This window comes from Cyprinus carpio, chromosome B18, assembly GCF_018340385.1.
Source record: "Cyprinus carpio isolate SPL01 chromosome B18, ASM1834038v1, whole genome shotgun sequence".
NCBI lineage: Eukaryota > Metazoa > Chordata > Actinopteri > Cypriniformes > Cyprinidae > Cyprinus > Cyprinus carpio.
Window position 1 is genome coordinate 18,397,140 of NC_056614.1, and position 21,956 is coordinate 18,419,095.

The following is a 21,956-nucleotide window of genomic DNA, read 5'->3' on the forward strand; positions in this document are numbered from 1 at the left end:
TTAACTTATTTTGATTTAAAAAAGAGTCACAGACCATTTTTAAAGGGGATCTTTGATTAACGCTTTGAATTGATGGGCTCTTCATCATCATTGTTGACCACTATAAACTGGGTGTATGGACGTAAGATGTTTTTCTTTTTCTTCTTCTTGATTATGTTGTACATCGTGCCATCATAGTTAGGGGAATGTGTGATTTAATCCAAGTGAACAGTTCTTCCTGATAAAACACAAGCGGTCCACGTCCTTACAAGATTTTCCGTGTTGCTTTAGTGCCATCTAGCAGAAATATTGCTCCGTGCAAGTGTTTGAAAAAAGGGCCCATTTTTAAATATGTTCCCTTACAAATAACAGACCACCACAATTTGCCTGCCATTTTGAAATATATTTTTAATTAAATAGTAATTATTATTATTATTATTATTATTATTAAGACACTATCTATATTCTGTTTTGAGATGTGATTAAATAATGGAATAACTTGTCCAAAATATAATAAAAAAAGAATTTGATGAACTCTCTTTATTTAAATTTAAAGTGCACATAAAAAAACACATGAATAGAATACAAATTGATCAGTGCAGCTATCAGAGAGGGTGTCTGTGCGTTTATCACAAAAACAGCAATTTCACCTTACAGGTGTTACAGAGTAAAGCACATCACAAAAATAAAAAATTAAATAAAACAATTTATAGGTAAAAGTTGAATAGATCAAGTAAAATACAGACATAAATACGTAATTTAAAGGAGAACACAACATGGTGGTGTGTGTCCAGGGTTGATAAATGCATTAATGCCCCTAATGGAGGTCTGGGCTCTTACAGCAGTGTATTAACAAAGAGCATGATTGTGCTGAGCTTTGCAAGAGAGCTGCCTGCATGCTTCACTGTGCTAATTAGTCACATTTTCATTGTTTCTAATTCTTGCAAATTATAAAATCCACAGAAAATGTAAATCTCTTGTAAAGGTAATGCAATTGATTTTTGGTGGTTTGATAGTAAGTGTTACCTGCTCATTCTCTTTATTTACCAGACCCTACTGTTTCCATTACATGGACATTACATGATTCAAACCCCTGAACAACTGGAAACTGTGTTGTTGTTTTTTTGTGTAATGAATTGCTCTAATGAGGTAATGTGTTCCCCGATTAAATAACTCAGTTTTAAAATCTGGTAATAGCACTACAGCAATATTATTTACAATTAAAAAAAAAGAAAAGAAAAAAAGAGGAAAACAAGTGGTTAAACTGATGCAAAATTCAGTCTCTGATCTTTCAGATTCTCATCTTCTTTGGCAATTGGGTTCCTCCAGAGTCTGTGTAAAAAGCAGAGAAGCTCAGCTTATTATTTGCATGTCAAGCAGTTCTACTAGTTGATCCTTATTAATCACAAATCGTCTGATCAAGAGTGTAAGTGCTAGTCATACCTTATTACTTCAATGGAGGGGCATGATGGGAGGCATTTGGCTATTACTGTGGCTCCTGCTGTGGTTATATTATTGGCCTCCAGGCTGCAAACATTAGTTTTAATGACATCAGCACATTGTGATCACACTAATAGCTAAACCATCACAGCAAGCACTCAAGTACTTACTCAAGTCTTTTCAGCTTTGTACACAGGGGTAGAATCTCAGCCAGTGTCCGTGCCAGGCTGTCATCACATAAATTCCATGACAAGCTGAGGAAGACATTAATTCATAAACTAACAGCTGCTTTAAAAACACAGGGACCAGGACAATGCAATGCATTTATCAGTCAAACTGCAGCATTAAAATAAATCTGAAATGACTTGTCCCACCTGACGTCCTCTATGGATGGACAGTGTTTGAGGGATGAGGCTACACCAACCAGATCTGAACTCCCAATCGAAGTCAAACTGAGAGACAAGCAGTGACACTGGTTTAAAGTATGCAGCAGTATCTAATAACCAATCATGTTACATACCATTCAAAAGTTTGGGGTCAATAAGATTTGCAAATGTTTCCTAAAAAATCTCTTATGCTTGCTAAGGCTGCATTTATTTAAACAAAAATACAATAAAACATTAATATTGTGAAATATTATTACAATTTAAAATAGCTGTTAATTTTAATATATTTTAAAATGCAATTTACTCCTGTGATGGCAATAATGAATTTTCAGCAGCGATTACTTCAGTCCTTTTGATAATTATTATTATCAATGTTGAAAACAGTTGTGCTGCTTAAAGGGTTATTCCACCCCACAATGAAAATTTTGTCATTATTCACTTACCCCCATGTCGTTCCAAACCCGTAAAATCTTTGTTCGTCTTCAGAACACAATTTAAGATATTTTGGATGAAAACAGGAGGCTTGAGACTGTCCCATAGACTGCCAAATAAATAACAGTGTCAAGGTCCTGGAAATTATGAAAAGCATCGTTAGAATAGTCCATCTGCCATCAGTGATTCAACCGTAACGTTATGAAGTAACAAGAATACTTGTTGTACACGAAGAAAACAAAAATAATGACTTTATTCAACAATTCCTCTCCTCTGTGTCTCTCCAAATCAGCGTAGTGCCATTTTGGCAATTCTGAGCAGTCGGCAGATGATGTACGCTCTTCTGTGTCAGCCGCGCTGCGTGGATGCGTTGTTTGCTTTCAAACCAAAGCGTAAATACACGTAAAAAATGTACCCTTGCGGTGCAGCTGACACAGAAGAGCGTAAGACGCTTGCATACTAGTCAGATTTGTCAAAATGGCGCTATGCTGATTTGCAGAGACACAGAGGAGAGGAATTGTTGAATAAAGTCGTCATTTTTGTTTTCTTCGTGTACGAAAAGTATTCTCGTCGCTTCATAACGTTACGGTTGAATCACTGATGGCAGATGGAGTATTCTGACGATGCTTTTCATACTTTCCTGGACCTTGACACTGTTATTTACTTGGCAGTCTATAGGACAGTCTCAAGCCTCCCTGTTTTCATCCAAAATATCTTAAATTGTGTTCTGAAGACGAACAAAGCTTTTACGGGTTTGGAAACGACATGGGGGTAAGTGATTAATGACAAAATTTTCATTTTGGGATGGAGTATCCCTTTAATATTTATTTATTTATCGGAAACCTTAATATGAACGAATAGAAATTTCAGAATAACATATGAATGTATTTACTGTTATGTTTTATCAAGTTAATGCATCCTTGCTGAATAAAAGTATGAATGTCTTTTAAAAAAAATCATATTGACCTCAACCTTCTGAACGGTAGTGCATGTGATGTAAAAAATGTATACATTCCACTTCATATATGTGGCTCTGTAATGTATTTAGTGTCTTACTGTAGTATTTTTAGTGCCTTTGTGCTCATCAGACCTTCACAAAGAGACATGGATCCTTGTTGGCCAAACTGATTCTCTGACAAACTAAATAAAAACAAAAAATGTATTCCCTGTCAGTGACATCTTTTTAAACCAATAGTTTCATCTTAAATTAATCCTGTAATTTTTCACCATCTAGACCACAGGACTTACTTGAGTTCTGTAAGCTGAGGCAGTAATGGAACGACTTGTGCTAGTTTAGCAGCACTGGCCTGACCAAGTTGGTTTTTGGACAGCCTGTGAATACAAAATAATCAAAAATGATCACCTACTGATTTTCCAAGTAATATCACATATTAATTAAATAAAATAAATGTTTTACTGTAGTTTCTGAAGGACTTTGCAGTGGGATAGTGCTGCCAATAGCTTCTCTCCAGCCTGGTCAGTCACATTGTTGTCTGACAGACTGCAAAAAGTTCATCAAGGAAAATTAATTATGATGCAATGAATCCTTTCTTGCATTAAATTCATGGAAAAACTGAACAGTGCTAAATATTTTAAACACTAAAAACTAGGGCTGTCAAATGATTAATCACGATTAATCACATCCAAAATAAAAGTTTTGTTTACATAATATATGTATGTGTACAGGGTATATTTATTATGTATATATAAATACACACACATAAATTCTATATTTAGAAAATATTTACATGTATATACATTTATATATTTATATTCTTATATTTTATATTATATATAAATATATTTAATATATAAACATAACATATTCTTCTTAAATATATACATGCATGTGTGTGTATTTATATATACATAATAAATATACACAGTATACACACATATATTATGTAAACAAAACTTTTATTTTGGATGTGATTAATCGTGATTAATCATTTGACAGCCCTACTAAAAACTCATTGTATCTATTTCCACCTTATTGAATTGTTTTAATTGTGTCCACTAGAGGACGCAATACGATAATATAAACTGCTCAAGCACAGGAAAGGAATAATCTTCCTCGGTGCATTTACCATACCTTAGTTTTACTAGTTCAGTCCATGAAGGAATGTATTTCACAAGCTCACAAGTACCACTATCTCCCATTCTCCAACTTTCCAACCTGTAAACATCAAAAAATGTTTGCATATTACCAAACACTGTGGGCATTTGTGTGCATGTGCTTATTACTGACCACAATACTCACTCAATCTCTTCCATCTGTCTAAAACCCTTAAAAGAAGCCAGTAGACAGAGTATGCCAGTGCCATTCACAAATGTCTCTGATGTCACCACTCTGATTTTGTTCAAGCTGAGGAGAACAACCAACCAAAGTAGAGAAGAAGAAACAAGACGGGCTCCCAGGTGAGTACAGCAGATTGAGTACTTGCTAAATCTACAATAACATTTCAAAGGTGAAAAAGCCTCACCTGAGCCTCCTAAGTGAGGTCAAACAGCTGAAGCCTTGAGCTAGAATGGTTATACCCTCCTCATCAAGTATCACAGAGTCAAGTCTATGATTGAGAACAGAATACTGAATATAGTATATCTTGTCAGTGATTGTGAATGCATTAAAAACTAGCCACACTTCTTAATTTCAAGAGTGCATGTGTTACCGTATCTCTGACAGTGAGACACACTGCACCAGACCTCTGACCAGGTCACGCCCTCGAGCTGCTGTCCAACCAGAGCACTGGGACAGACTGGACAAAAAGATATCGGCCAATCAGCAATGTCACACTCTTTATCACTGAGAAATAATAAAGAAAATCAGACACTTACTTGATCGACTTCAGATTTGGCATACTTTGAAGTGCTCTTCCAAGTACTGCAGTTCCATAGTCACCTAAAACAAGCTGGGACAAACTGAAAAAAACAGAAGCAAAGGGAAATGTTGAAACATAAGGGAAGGAAAAGGTAAATAAGCTCAGAGAATGAAATTAAACATAAATATTCTGTGTCAAGGTCACTTTAAACCTGGATAAAAGGGTCAAGAGAAAGGCAACACACCTCAGACTCTCAAATGATGTAGTTTTTGGTAATGCTTCCATAAGTGTTGCCACATCATCCTCAGCTGCTCCTTTCAAATCAAGACTGTAAAAAACAAGTACTTATTATTACACCAAGAGTGTTACACACAGGTGTTTCTACAACTTCAAAGTCCCAGGGGCTGATTGTTTTTAAACAAACAGATTTAAAATTATTTGGTTAAATTAAAACTCAGAATCTCTTTACCATGCAGTTATATTTAGTGTAGATTTTATGAATGGAAATCAGCAGTAAAAATATTACATTAAATTACAATTATTAAATGTTTTAAAATTATTTCATCAGTTCCATCAGTATGAGAAAAAAATATACAACACATAATTGAAGAATATAAAAAGAAATCAATATCACTTGTGAGCAGAATATTTTTATTGCACTTAATTTCCAATTTAGCTTTAATTTTGTCATATTTTGCAAATAGTATGAAAAAAAAGATTTAATTTTGTATATTTAGAATACTTAGATGCAATGAAATTATCCCCATAATAAAAACAAACTGGATATTTTATTACAAAAATGTTTAAGAATAATATCCACCACTGTTATTTCTACCACAGAATGCTATTAAACACAATATATAATTTTTTGAGACGTGGAAATGACACTTTGTGGTGGCAAAACGACATAAATGTCCTGTGATGCGTGTATGTTAGATATTATGTAAAAAGTATGTTTTAAAAGAAACACCCACATATACAGTATAAAATATAGATGACTAATCTTTGGAACACTCACGTGAGGTTCCTGAGATTCCGTAAGAATGGAATGACCGCAGAAAAAAAATCTGCACCTTTTCTGTCCATTTTGAGCTGAGAGAATCTGGACATAAAATAAAGTAAGCAGAATTTAAACTAAGGGAAAAAAAACATCTAATAGAAAATAAAGTCAGTATCAACTCTCATTGGCTTACTTTAAATCCTGCAAGGCATGACATTTCTGAATGGGAAGTGTCAGAGGAGTGAGATGCTGTCCTTCTATGTCACAGTCATCAAAGCTAAAGAATGTGACAAAAGTGGAGTTGTACATCAAATACGGTGAATATAACAAAATAAAAGCATGTATAAAACACAAAACGAACAACAAGCTGACAATCAAACAAAAAACCAACACACCTGATGGACTGCAGAGCAGATGAGAAGTTTTCAGGATGAGCTCTGTCAGAAGTAAAAAGGGCCAAATTAGCTTTGCATATTTATTTACAATATTTATAGCACTCCATATTCTATGAGCATAAAAATATATAGAATGATTAAACTTACACAAAAGTGGATCTAGGACTGGAATTTCCCTCTGTAATGATGTTTATAGATGCATGGTTGACACTGCAAATATTGGGTAAAATATGTTTTTTGAATCTCACCTTTTTTCATATTTTGCTCTTAAATGTTTGACCTAATCACTTGGCAATGCATTATTAAGTTAGGATCATTTGCAAATTTACAAATTTAAATCTGTTGTGCCATTGAACATAAATGTTTGAGTTGGGATGAAGTAACAGCAACATCACCACACAAGAAACCATTCAGTATACACCCACAACCGACCCACAATTACTGTTTTCATTATAGCCATGAAGCAATCAGTGGTTACAATATGAGTGTCCACTGATTGTGAGTTACTGCTTCAGAACCGCACCTGATTTCTTTGATGTGTTGCTGCAAATTTAGGCATTTGGCACTGAGACTGGCAACAGCATTTCCTGTCAGCCACGGCTCGTCAATCCTAAAAAGGACATTCCAAGCACATTCATTGTTATTCTCACAATAAATCTGCTATATAAAAGTAGCAACTAATCACAGATTACATCTGTTCTTTGTTGTTTCTTCAAATTAGGGCACTTGGGACTTCAAGATATCTGGAAAATAAACTCATTAAAACAAATTTCCCACACTCACAAGTTTGTATACTAACAACAGTGCATATACATGTCTTACAGGGGAATTGTCATTTTCCCTCCACATATCCACCATAGTGTAGTTTCCAACAAATTTCAAATCACGTTTTGTGTTTAACATTTTGTGGTGGAATAAATGGAATATGTCTTGCTAAGGCTAATTTAATAGGAGGCATTTTATATATATTTAATAAACACAATTACATTCAATTAGACTATTTACCTAATTTACCAGACCTTGCACTAAACCTGCTGGGCCTTAACAATTCCCTCAGACCATGTCGGCCGCAACACCTCGAGCACTACCACACTGAGCACAGGCGCCCCACAAGGCTATGTGCTCAGCCCACAGCTCTTCATGCTGCTGACCCATGACTGCACTGCTAAGTTCAGCTCCAACCACATCATCAAGTTTGCAGATGACACAATGGTGGTAGGTCTCATCAGCAACAATGATGAAACACACTACAGAGAAGAGGTTGCACAGCTGGCTAAATGGTGTGGCACTAACAACCTGTCCCTCAATGTGGGGAGGACAAAGGAGGTTGTGATGGACTTCAGGAGAAAATCCGTTGACCACCCCCCACTGACCATCGACAGCTCGACTGTGGAGAGTCAGCAGCACTAAATTCCTGGGGGTGCACATCACAGAGTTATCTCACCTGGACCACCAACACCATGTCACTCTCCAAGAAGGCACAACAGCACCTACACTTACACAGTAACACACTCTCTTCTATATGCACTAGACACTTTCCACACATACTGCTGTGTACATAATCCCACAAAGGACTATATGTAATATATGTATGTTTACATGCTCATGCACTACAAATCATCTTGCACTACAAATCATCTTGCACTGTTCCCCAGCCAGCTGCTTGACTTATGAGGTTTCTCTTTGCACATGTACAGTTTTTATGTGAAGCATTTTTTAGTTTATGTATAGGTAACAGCTTATATATAGTATATTTATTGTCAAAATCTGTCAGTAAGTTAGTTGTGTATAGGTTTATACTTTTTTACTTCATTGTTGTATGTCTGTATTTATGTAGCACTGTGGTCCTGTGAGGCACGACATTTTGTTCCACTCTATGCCCCCAAATGTAGAGGAAGTTTCATATTTAATATCACTGTTGTCTCAGACACTTTCTTTAATAAACAAGTGCACTAACCTTTGAAAATCTTTAATGGGGCAATATTGTAAGTCATGAGAAAAATTATATATAAGGGTGCCCATAATTTGTGTAAAACTGATGTATATAAATTCACATAAATACTAAAATTGTTTATTACTCTCTTTGTGTAGGCTGTTATTTTATTAGTTATATATTTTTTGCAAATATTAATATTTTTACAGTGAAACTTCAATTTTTTTAATTGATAGTATGGTTTTGAAACAAGGGTAGAAACCCCAAAAAATCTATTAAGAAATGCATAATAAAAAGTTTTAAAATTCCACAAGTTGAAGAAACTTTTTTAAATAAAAGAATTCTTACCTGATGTCTCTGTGTTGGTGACAGCTACTTAACTGTTTAACAAAATACTCAATCTGCTCAGAACTCAGACCATTTTTTCTTAATCTAAGAGGAATAGAAAAAAGCACATTAAAAATGTGCCGTTTTAAAAATATCCAAGAAACATATGTGTACTGTTGAAATAGTCTGTGAGATCAATCCTTAACAATCAACAATCTTTGTAAAATCTTACTTCACAGTTTGGATTGTGGAGAGCTCAACCAGACTGTCCAGTAGAGACCAAAGGCCTTGGCTGTGCAGTGAATTAGAAGACAATCTAAAGAAAAGAGGAACAATCAATGTTCATTTAAATGGTCATGAAATCTTAAAACACATTTTTTAAATGTTAACAGATATGTACAGTTTGCACATCCCTGAAAAAAAACTGATAGTACTCAATAAATGGAATAAGAGGATTAATAACAGGAAGAATCTATAAAATAAAGAATAAAGTATACTGACATAAAAGACAAATAAAGAATACTGAGTTTCATTAGTTAAGAAATGTGCAAAACAGATACATAGTAACCCAACTGTGCTCAAATACTCACTCTAATGTAAGTAGTCTGGGGCATCTGTTCATTATTTCAACAAGTTTCTTCAAGTGTATGACCTCAAAACTGCACTCCCTTAGCCTGTAGTTAAGAGTAAGAGGAACAGCAAGAGGGAGCTAAACATCAAACTACTTTCACTTTTGACTTGAGTGATGAAATCATACTATTCACGTGACTCTGATTGTGTTTACCACACATGTATTCTGGGAAATTACCTAAGAGTTTTGCCATTGACATGTTCCTGCACAAACTTAATCAGAGACTGATCTTCCACTCCAAGACTAAAGATGAGAAACACACATATAATACACAAGCCAGTCATTGTTCATGTCAATGAAAAGTAAGGAAACAATGGAAGTGATAGTGTGTTAGTCTTTACCTGACTTCAACAGCAACAACTTTCTCACAGGTGTTCATTGAGTTGACCAAATGCAGTGCCCCGACTTGAGTTATTTGGTTGCCGGTGAGGCTGCGAAGGAGCCCAAAAAGTAAACTTTACAAGGTAAATTAATCCATACTTTCAATTACAAGCAAACTCTACATCTGTCACTGAACTCTTACCTCACTGAGCTGGAGATCTTTAGTTTAGGCAAATAGTCAACAAAACATTTCACCCCTTCATCACGAAGAAGGTTATGAGACAAACTACAGTGGAGAAAGAAATAAAAATTAACTTTTTGTGATTACAGGACCGTAAAATACACCAACTTCTATTAAGATGAGAAGATGGAGGTAAAAGAACAGAGGAACACTTACTCCAATTCAGATAGGCGAGGACAGTTTTCCAGTATCCTTGAGAGCTTCTCAACATTGCTTTTGCGCAGTTCATATTCTGTGAGCCTGTCAACATCACAGAGAGAGTCAAAACCTCCAGTTTCCAAAAGTGCAAGGGCCACAAAATTAACTGAGAAATAATCTACACAGAACAAATTTATAAACGCGAGAGAAAGCACAAGCCCACAAATGGTGGTAAGATGACATTACTAACTTGCAAATTGCTGCCTCTGCTTTTTCAGGAACAAATTTGATGAATGCTTCTGCCTGGTGCCTGAGAATCATGTTAAAAGCAAAAATAATTCAAGATTTGTGATTTTAAAAGTATATTTAAGAAATTTAACCCTAGTTTAATATCTGACTTGAACTGTAGTAAGATACCTTAGTTCTACAGCTGTGACACGCTGACAGTCAGCAAGAGATCTAATCAGTAACAAAGCCTCATTTGTAGACAGGTCAACATGACTTAGGCTGAAAAACATGGGTATCATGAATGATTAGTCATATCAGGTCATTTATGATAGAGATAAATCACTGTGTAGCTGTGCTACAGGAACCAGACTGTTATGGCCACTTACTTCAGTAGTTGAAGAGAAGACATTTCAGGAAGAATCGACATCAACTTCTCAACAGACTCCTTTGATAATTTTAGATGGGAGAACCTGTAACACAAATAAACACTGAGGACTAGCTCAATACAGCTGATACATGTAGAACCTGGTAAGTCTCGTCTATCCTAAATATTTGAGCTACTCACTCAATGTCCAGTAGGTTTTCACATTTTACCAGTTGCTTACACAGCTTGGTCATGTAGAAAAACATAATGTTTGATATGTTTGTTGTTTATATTGGTTAGACTGGAATTATTATTATTTTTATTGTATGTAATGTTTTATATGTTGCTGCTTTGCAATGTGTGATGTGTTTTGTGAAAAGCACTATACAAATAAATGTGAATAACAAATTATTAAATGATCACCGCTAAACCAATGTGAGAGATGTACCTGAGTTTTTTATGCAGATGTATCCCAGTTACATTTGGGGTCAGCTGTCTTGAATTATGCCTGAATTCAAAAAGCACATTTTATATTCAAAACCAACATTTACATATGCACTACTATATATTAAGCAGAAATGTCTTCAACTGTTTCAGTACCGGCTGCTGGTGTCAAACGAAAGAAGCAACTTTTTATTTCCATTTTCACTGGTGAGAAAAAGCACAGCATTTTCAGACAGGCAGTAAAATGGTCAATACCTCCAATCTAATTTTGATAAGGTAGTTACCTTGCATCCACTTTCCTCAGGTTCTTCTGGTTACAAAGGGCTGCAGCAAGCATCACCACCCCATCCATATCAACACCATTTTCACTGACACTGTGTGAGTTTTCAGAAAAACATATACACTCTTTTGAAAACAGAAATGAACTACAAGTATATGGGGTGGTTATTTTGCACATGCAAAAAAAAAAGTTTGTCACTGGCTAACTGTAAAGACCAAATGACGTGCAGAGGAAACATTGGCCTACTTGATCTCCTGAATCATTCCAAGTTTAGGCAGAAGGTCCAGAATCTTCTTCAGTCCCTTGTTACCCAAAGAGTTGTTGGACAGACTGAGAGATGAAGAAAACATGTTTCATTAAATGCCCTACTTGTGGGGGTATCAGCTCAATCTGCTGTATGGTTATTGACTTTGGAAGTGTAGATGGTGATATTTATGATGTATTTTGATACTTACTCTACAAGGGTTATGTAGGAAAAGCCCCCGAGTTTATTACACAGGCTGATTACATTGGAAACATTGATGTTACACTGCTTTAACCTATAAAGAAACAAATAAACAGGTCATTCCTGTCAGTTCAGTATGTTTGGTTTGGAAAATATTACCCACTGAAACAATGGTATTGACATGGCAGTGAATAGCCTTTCACATTTTATTCCTGATTAAAATAACTTTCTGACAAATAAATATTCAAGTTCGCTCTTCATTTGTGTTTTGCATCACATTTGTCTTGTTTGTTTGCCGTCTTGAATATAAGCAATGATTTGCCTGTAATTGCATAACTACTGCCAACCCTACTACTCTTTTCCACCAAATCTCTGACTCTGTCCTCTAATTCTCCTGAAATATTGCCCAGTGGTGAACACTTGGACTTTATAGACCTTATCAAATAAAAGATGAAAGCACGTCTCATTCAGTATTTTATAATGAATCCATAAAATCTAAAGTTCATTGTTAACTCTAAGGACTTTGTAACTAAGGATTAATTTGTTTTCCTTTATCTAGAAAGAAATAACAACATATTAAAGAATTCAATACTTACGTTACATTCTTTGGCTCTTCTGTGTTATTCAAATCTGTGTTTTCACTAAGGCAGAGAAAGTGAGAAATAATATTTTGTTGCTTTATTATATTCAAATGTTTTATTATATTTTATTTATTGCTTTGAGTGACCACAAAACATAATAGTCAATTTAGACTGTACTTAATCAGGTTAAAACTATAAACTTACTACCAAATTTAAAAAGCCCATGCACATTTTCGATCATCTAACATCAATACCTGGCCAAATGCACATTGCACAGACAAAGAAACCACAATAGATGTGCAAACAGGAAATGTGAAATATAAAATACATCTTTTGGAGCTCTGGGGTTTTACCCACCCTTTGCAAATAACCTGGCTAATAAAGAGTTTTAACACATCAGTCAGCACTCACCAGACTTTATCAGAGCTTTGTGAGAAGAAAAGGCTGATGTCTTTATTGGCCCTGTATAGAATGAAACAACTGTGAACATCCCATGAAAATGGACCTTAATGGGCAGGTCATGTGACATGTCCACATCTTTTTAAAAAAAAAACATGAACAAAACAACAAAAGGTAGAAGAAATTACAACTCAAGACTACAATAAATACAGGTCAAAATGTGGAGAAATTAAAGGTGCCAGAGAATGTATTGATACAATATTTTAAATTGTTCTCTGATGTCCCCAGAGTGTGTATGTGTATGTTAAGTTTTATCTCATAATACCCCACAGATAATTTTTTATAGCTTGTTGAAATTGCACTTTTAGAGTATGAGCCAAAACGCTTTTTTTGTGTGTTTCCCCTTTAAGTGAAAATAACCTGGTGTTCCCACCTCCCTTTTCAGAAGAGTCAGAGCTCTTCAAGAGCTCAGCCTCGTGGGCATTCCGGAGGTGTTACAGTTTAACTGGTGGTGACTGTGTTACCTCACATTGCTTCCAAATGCAAATTTTAACTACCACATTCCTATTCACGATCATTCTGGTAGCACATGAAGGCAGCATTAGTGAAAATAGGCAGAGACGATGGTAGCAACATTTAGCAAAATCCCTCTTTCAGAAGCAATCTTTGCACAAGTCCAGCACTGAACTGACCCTCGTTTGTGAGGCAGTCCGGCGTAAAATGTTAGCACAAACGTATAGGACTTTTCAGTTTATTTTTCCGGGACATTTCCTTCGAAAATGAAATGTAACCACCGTGTCCTCAGCAGTCTATGGAGACCCCTATGTTCGTTGGTGCATCCCACCACACGACACTTTTAATGGCTCTTTGGTGCTGACATTGTACCTCCAGCAGCTACAGCAAAAAAACAGTAATGGCGAACCACTGTATGACGTCATAGTAGTGAGAAATCTTGAACTGCTAGTGTGGAGAGACTGTTTATGATTTATTGGGATTATAAAACGATGAGTGGGTGGATTTTTACCATTATAGGCTGGTTGTTTTCACACACTGCGGCCACACAACTGTGTTCAAACACCTTATAAAAGGGATTTTTCCATTCTATGGCACCTTTAATCTTCTTTTTAATTCATGGTATATTAACATTATGATTTTAAGGACATATTTATAGGCAACAACTTGTATGTAAAACGTGTTTCTCATTTTCCATTTTCATTAAAATGTCTTTGACAAGCCAACAAATCAACATACTCAACATGGACTTTCTGAACAGAGTTGCAGGCAGACATTCTCTCAATGAGTGTTAGGATTCCATCTGTGGAGATGCTGTTCTTCCCCATCCTAAATAAAAGTGTAAGAAGAATGCACTAGACTTACTATATACTAATATTGAGTTTTTTAAGCAGCAAATATCTAAATAAACAAAAGAAAGTCGAAGCACTTAACAGACTATAGCCAGGTTTTTGAAATGTAAAACACACTACTTACAAGACAGAGACAATGTTGGGCAGTCTGCATAGTGTTTCTGCAATCTCTGTTATACCTTCATCTTTCAAAGAGTTATCACTAACACTGTCAGATAAACACACACACAGACAGACACACATGACAGATCACCAAGACCACCTACTGTATCCTTTTTTGTGATTTCCAAATGTGTGATTTCAAAAATAACCAAAAACATACAAGAGGAATGTACTAGAATATTTAAAGCAATTATGTCAGGCCAATTACTTTAGGTGAGTGATGTGTGGACAATCCTTCAAAGCCCTGGCAAGTTTAACAACTCCAACATCAGTGAGACCACCACTGATAAAACTGTAAATCAGAGATAAACATAAACCAGTGCAAAACACACTGCAAGGCAATACTGAGACAAAATGCATCAAGGACCCAACAGATACTTTGTTGGATGAAATACTTACTCTAATTTCTGCAAAGCCTGGAGTTTACACAGGATACCACACAAAGCCTCTGCAAACTTGTCATCATATTTCCGGCTACGGAAACTTAAACGAATAATATATTAAACAAGTTGAGTACATTAACATGACCAGAAACCCACAAGCTGATAAATATTTTGATGTTATGAATAATGGTCAATATTAAAAATCTATACTATTTTGTCTAAATAAAAATCCATTCTGAGATTTGCATTTTAAAGTGTTGTTAAAATATTAGTGTTTTAAAAGATTAACTTGCACACACATTAGAGGACGGCAAAGGTAATCAAAATGTAAAAATAGGAGAAATGAGCACACACAATTAAAAATCCAATATCAGCCAGTATGAACCGATACAGATAAATTAAAGGGGTCATATTATGCGATTTAAATTTTTCCTTTCTCTTTGGAGTATTAGAAGCTCTTGGTGCATGTTGAAGATCTGTAAAGTTGCAAAGACTAAAGTCTCAAATCCAAAGAGATATTCTTCATCAAAGAAAAGACTCTACCACGCTCCCCTGAAATGGCTCGTTCTAACACGCCCCCACATCTCTACGTCACTATGTGGAAATATTTCCATAATGCTGCCCAAATTTTCACGCAAAGAAAGAAGGCGTGGTTTCAGTAACCACAGTTAGTGTTGAAGCAGCCATGTCAGGGAGATGCTGTGTGTATCTAGGCGAAAGCAAAAGCACATTATTTGGCCTTCCGAAAGTAGATGCATTTAGGAATCTTTAAGATTACTTACAACAGAACAGCAACGCACCATGGACGACCGTTTCGTGAACCTATGAGAGGAGGTAATTCTGACTTTGCTATGACAATCTGGCACTTCTAAATCAGCTACTGTAAGTATGTTTTGTTATTAGTTTAAGTATTTGCAGTTGACTGTTCAAATGCAGAGTTTTGCTCATCGTGTGTGTGTGTGTATGTGTGTGAGTATGTGTGTGCGCACGCGTCTGAGAGAGAGAGAGAGAGAGAGACAGGGTCACACAGTGGAGTCAGCTGTCTTAATGGTCTGTGGCTTGTGTACTGCAAATACATACAAGCTTCATCACTGTGTCTGTCACGCGACTCTGTTCCCCTTTCAGGTTTGAACTGATGGTAAAACTAAGGACATTATTAACTGTCTTTACATTTATTTTGAAATTTGAAGCTTGCAATTATGGAAATGGGTGCTACATTTCCGACGAGTGCTTGCGGTGTTCGGACAATCACAATGCACTGGGTCAGTTGGCCAATCAGAGCAGACTGCTCTTATCAGAAGGAGGGACTTTGTAGAAAATGTCTCATTTGAGAGGGCATAGAGGACCTACAATAATGTACAGTATTTGAAAAATAATGTGTTTATTTTTTTTTTGAACATTAAAGCATGTCAACATATTCTGTTACACCAAATACACAAAATAATGATCTTTAAAAGAGCATCATATGACCCCTTTAACATTCAGCTATCAGCTAAGAACCAATATGGTACCACTATATCAGCTGCCATATGGGCACCAATTTACTACACATCTCTTGACGTACATAAAGCTTTTGTTCATAAAAGAGAATTTTATAGAAACTTACATGAGATGATCCACTTTCTTGAAACTAGGGAGGATTTCTAAACAATCTGGATCAATTGAACAGCCACCAATGTCCAGACATACATTCTGATCAGCTGCCGCTGTCACAAATGCTAAAGAATCCAAGTCAACTGCATTGAGTCTGATATTTCGCAGTTCAAACTGTGGTCTTGAACCAATAGCTCTTGCCAACTTAGCATCTTGAGTCTCATGAGCACATCGACACAGCTCCACAATTTTAGGGCCTGTTTGACTGGTACTTCCTGCGAAACCCAGCAAAACATTACGGACGGTAGCTTGCCGCTTTTGTACCCAAGCCGTAGTGCCCTCGGCCCCTTTAAGCTGGACCAAACTGGACTTGCAGGCCTCTGCCGCAAGCCCACATACGTAAACATGGAGAGAGTCTGTAAAAACGGATTTTGGATCAATCTTGGTGGTCCAGCGGGTTTTCAAGTTAAGCTTCTTCTTAAGTTGACTCTCAGTGATGTTCTGACTGGTCATGAGGTGGAGAGCAGCGAGAAACTCCTGCATTGTAAGGTGCATGAACGTGAAACCATATCCTGAAGATCCATCCTCACGAGTCAGTTTCACACGAGACAATATGCCGCTTTTAACACCAAAATCATGGAGCTCTGGAGACACATCTGTGTCCATGAAGACTATAGTGCTTTCCTCCAGTCCCTTGAGGGCCAACTGACTCATCTCAACAATTTTAGATCTGTATCTCTGCAGCAGAGATATACCAGACACCACACCTCCATTAATGCGTTTGAGGAATGCCAAGAGGATCTGCATGTAGATTTGGGTTAAGGACGTGGGAAGCTGTAGATCAGTTCCATCACTGGAGAACAGATGTTCCATACATACACAGCAAATATGACAGAGTCCAGGTACGTGAGACATTGACAAGAGGTGTCGGTTGTTCATCAGCAAGTTTACAGCTTTCTTTTTGAGTTCATCTCCTTTTTTATGGAAGTACTGCTCAGCATATTCCTTCACACCCAATCGGTCAAACCCTTGAAGCTCACAGGTTATGAAGCCAGGGCTTCCAAACATGTCAGTCGCATCGCGTGGTCTACAGGTGACCAACACAGTGCAATCTGAAAGGAATTTACGATTGCACAGTCCTGAGATAAGATTTGTCATTGGAAGAGGTTTGTTTGGGTCACTGATGCTCTCCAGCTTTTCAGGATGCGTAAGCTTGGCACGAAACTCATCGTACCCATCAAATATGAAGCATACCTTCTCAGGGTTGGAGAGGATGAATTCAAACACTGCATCCCTTTGTTCCTCATCATCATCACAAGCAGGATAGAAGAGAAAAAGTAGTTCTTTCAAGGACAAATCACGTGAGATAAGATTGAGCTGCCGGAACTCCAGCAGGAACAGCAGGTGAACAGATGGGAAGGAACCTTTAGCCCAGTCACGACCGAGGCAGTGAACCAGCAGGGTCTTACCAGATCCAGCCTGGCCAAGCAGTGTGACAACCCTGCTGGTGGTTTTCAAAAGAGACTCAACAGACACTTTATGCTCCGACTCTTCTCCTTCATGGTTGTCTAGAGAGGCTTGAGGCTGGATAGTCTTGTCTTTCACTCGTGGAGGGTTCCTGTGTCTTAAATACACCCATGTGTCTTCCAGACGGATGTCCTTTACTACAGCTTGTGCCACTGACTCATGTTTTTGCAGCACCATGGATTTAAGAGCATCCGTGTAGCTCTGTAAATGATCTAGGTAAGAAAGTTAAAGCAATATTATTACGCTCTAAAATATCCTGGGTTATTTTTTCAACCCAAATGCTGAGTTGAGCTTTGTGGGGTTATTTTTTCAGTGTTTGGGTAGTTTTTGTGTTAGCAAGTTTATGGTTCAGACATAACAACCCATTGTTTGGTAGTTTTTATGTTACCCAGATCCTGGGTTAGACTTAACGTAACCCAGCGGTTGAGTTATTTATTGCGGCGTATTTGCATCCTCTTCAGAAGAAGAGAGAGCAGCGATCAAATTCATGCATTTCCTCTGTAAAATACAAGTTTGTGTACATTTTAATGCATCTATGAAATCGTTACTGTAGTGTATATCATTTAATTTTATGCAAACCAACAAACAGGAGTGCAGTGTGAGTCACCTAAATGAGTGTCGCATCTGTCTTTTCGTGTGATGGAAATGCCTGATGCCTTGCATAAAATAAATGATATTATTCATTAATAAAGATGTAAAGAATATAAATACTTTAAATGTTAGATATGTCCTCAGTGATGTAAACTGTTTGTTTATGGGAAGGTTAGAGCCAGTTGCAGCATATTTCGGCTATGAGTAAAACACAGGATGGCAATCTAAAGTTAGCCGTTACCCACCGAAAATGAATCAACCCATATGCTGGGTTAAATCAACCTATTATGCTGGATCAAATAAACAAGCCAATTTGCTGGGTAAAATTATTCAAAAATGTGTTCTGTCCTATATTTACCCAGACCTTGGGTTAAAAATAACCCAAATTGGGTTGTTTTTAACTCACTCTTTTTTAGAGTGTAGGTATCATGAATTTAAATTGCAGTTCATACAAAAGCCTTAAAAAGACTTCAGTCCCATTTTTAAAAAATCCATGAATGTTATTGTTTTAGAAATAAAATATTAAACCACGTGCCATGGTTTTAAAACTAATTTTCCCCTTTCTGATTTTGCATTTCCATTTCCTTAACACAGCTTGAAATCTGATTTCTTTGAAAAGTGTTTATGCTATAATTTCTTGTGCCACATGGTTTGATATTTTGTTATATAAGGTTATATAACAAAATAATTTTTTATGATTTTGGGATGACTTAGTATTATTATGATGTCAATGACAATGTTAACGTTAATAACAAGGTTCAGTTTTAAAATAATCTTTTGATATGTGCACTGTTCCTGCTAGGTTTAGAAACCACTTTATGGACCAACCCTGTAGCAAATCTTTTTCTTTTTATTAACCACCAAAGTAATGCTAGTTAAAGTAATTTTTGCAGCACTGGATTTTGTAACAGAAAATATATTAATAAAATGCAATATAACTTATGTTATTGTTTCTATATATAAAAATAAATAAATAAACATATATATATACATACACATACACACATCAAAGAAATAATTTACTGATTTAGTAAAGTAAAAGTACAGGAAATATGTTAATTGTTTCTGTTTGAATTAATATAAGATATTGTTCAAATGCAGCTCTTCATGTTGAATCGCTAATGGGTTGCTGTCAGCCAAGTCAAAGTAAATTTTGTAAGTTTGGTTGCAGTTTCACTGCTTTCACAATGAATCAAAATTCAAAATGGGTGTGTCTTTAAGAATAAAACATACCTAGCCGTGGACGTTTCACATTGGGCGAGTGTGAAGAATCAACAGTATCACATGTATGATTGCAGTTTGTTCCAAAAGCACAGAAAATGAAAAATGGCCTGAATAATTCTAACCCAGAATGCAATAACATTCATATTTTACATAGTAGCTTCTTAGTAGCTTTTTTTAACATCTTCAAGATACTTTCACTTTCACTTCCAAGCTTAAAATTGTGTTGAGACGAAATTGTAAAACTATCATAGTATAAACTGTATAGAATATGCTGTTAAATTAAATTATGATTCATATTAAAATGATGCTTTAAATTTAATTGTAAATACGCACAGAATGGTATGAAGAGGGTAAAGCTGCAGCATAACTACAAAGAATAACAAAAAAAAAAAAATGCAGAACATGGCTTACCAGGTGAGTATCCTGCTATTGACACCAGTGTAGTTTCAAGAAGAAAGGGAATGTTTTCACTGTACTGATATACAGTGGTGAGAAACCGTGTACAAGAGTTTCGGTCTGAAGACTTAAAGTAATCTACAATGGCTGAGACACGTTCTCTGGTGTTGGTCAGTGACTGTATGTGATCCAGTGTTTTAGGTTCCACTAAGGCAAATATCCGATCCAGAACACCACTGTTTTGTTCGCAGAGCAATTCCACCAGTGCACTGGCCTCCTGGGCCACCAGTGACAGGATGTCCCCAGCCCAGTCCACCATTTCCATCCTCATCCATTAGCTGGGAAGAAAAAAAAATCCTTAATTTTGCTTCGTAGAACTTTTTAGCTCAAACAAAACTTACTCACCACAATAAATTTAATGGTGCGGAGTGCTGATCTACACAACGTGTAACAAAGCACAGCAGGTTTATGATGTCAGTGCATGTGGTCTAACACTAAATGCTTTGTTAGGCAATGCTAAAGACATGTGCATTGCTATAAGCTATTTAAATACTTTTCATTTCAATAATTAAATGCTCCAAATACTGATAAATTGATTACTCTTAATATTGACACGACAAAATTACACAATTTACTAGAGAAAATAGATGTGTTTGCTACATACAAAATATCATAACAAATTATTGTTTCTGTAGTAAACCCTTGCAGGATGGCACTTGCTATCACTGATATTTCAACGTAATGTTCTCTATATAAAGAATATGTAGCTCATGCAAACGTCTTGCTAAGAAGGTTTCTGTCCATGCAGTTAATTACTAAAATATAGTAAAATAAATAGCTCTTTTAGGAAATACGTAGCAGCTTGTGCACATTTAGTGACCTGTAGGAAACTACAGTGCCACTGTAATGCTGGACACTTTGTGTGAACGCTGAGCTAATGAATGATCATGTTAATAACGTGCTTAGACCAAATTATGAACTCAGAAGAAGCATTTTTAAACGTTCTATATGTTTATAATATGAATTGATATGATGTAGCTACTCACCGCTGGTGGCATAACGCATAGGATTCAGTTTATGGGAAGAAAAAGAAACTAAAGTATCCCTCAGGTTTGGTTTCGATTTCTTTTATACGCGTAATAAATACAGACCCTGCAGTGAACCAGACGTTGGCGCGACTCTATTAAACCAAAACCGCCAAACTGCGCTAGTGCGTCATTTAAGTGTGTTTTAATATAAAACAACATTTGATCTATCGACGACTGAGCATGTTGAAAGGGCTATTTTTCGGATACGTTTCTATGCTATCACAATCAAAGGCACTTTATAACGAATTCAAAGATTTTAGTAATAAGTGAACATACATTTGAATATAATAACCTACATTTAGCGTTTTTGTTGTTAACTAAAACTATCTTTGCGATACTGATTCGATGAGCAGCACAATCGATTTCAAAGTGTATGTGACGCCTCAAAAACACATTTAGCCTACATGAAGTTCTTCTTTGAAGTTCGTCGAAACAACGCATTTAATGTCATGAGAGAGTGCATTTGAGGACAGCGGCGTCGAGACGTATAGAATGTTATTGTGTGCACACTGACGCCGCATGGTGGTGATATCAAATCACTACACCCCTTATAAGGACAACAAGTAGGGGGCAATTGCTTTGTGTACAATTAAAGTAATTTAATTGAAGATAAAATAAATTATGTTTTAATGTTAAGTGATTGTACAATACAATAAAATACAATAAATTTAGCCTTTACGATTACAAAGTGTCCGTGACGCATCAAAAACACCGTAACATAAAGTTCTTCGGTGACGTTTGTCGTTACAATGCATTTCTTTTCGTGAGAGGAAGTTCATTTGAGGACAGGAGTGTTGAAATGTAAAGAATGTTGTAGTCTGCAGACCTAGTGGTGATATAAAATC

General features: G+C 36.2%; 1 protein-coding gene across 1 annotated transcript; it reads right to left on the reverse strand.

The window, feature by feature from the left end:
* Positions 1-504: 504 nt before the first annotated feature.
* On the reverse strand, positions 505-21,607 carry LOC109080610 (protein NLRC5-like). Its single transcript, XM_042744166.1, has 44 exons — positions 21,070-21,607; positions 20,039-20,361; positions 19,637-19,708; positions 16,299-18,024; positions 14,709-14,792; positions 14,518-14,601; positions 14,272-14,355; positions 14,035-14,124; positions 12,796-12,846; positions 12,400-12,444; positions 11,814-11,897; positions 11,605-11,688; positions 11,363-11,452; positions 11,235-11,282; positions 11,070-11,142; positions 10,836-10,909; positions 10,657-10,740; positions 10,460-10,549; positions 10,293-10,352; positions 10,061-10,144; positions 9,866-9,949; positions 9,684-9,773; positions 9,520-9,585; positions 9,302-9,385; positions 8,944-9,027; positions 8,733-8,816; positions 6,975-7,061; positions 6,599-6,661; positions 6,452-6,493; positions 6,250-6,333; positions 6,075-6,158; positions 5,301-5,384; positions 5,073-5,156; positions 4,907-4,993; positions 4,721-4,804; positions 4,498-4,602; positions 4,330-4,413; positions 3,655-3,738; positions 3,486-3,569; positions 3,294-3,377; positions 1,794-1,871; positions 1,590-1,673; positions 1,423-1,506; positions 505-1,311 (listed from the first exon to the last, which is right to left on the reverse strand). The coding sequence occupies exons 2-44, from the start codon at positions 20,352-20,354 to the stop codon at positions 1,239-1,241; spliced, it is 5,274 nt and encodes a 1,757-aa protein (XP_042600100.1). The 5' UTR covers positions 20,355-20,361; positions 21,070-21,607; the 3' UTR covers positions 505-1,238.
* Positions 21,608-21,956: the final 349 nt, after the last annotated feature.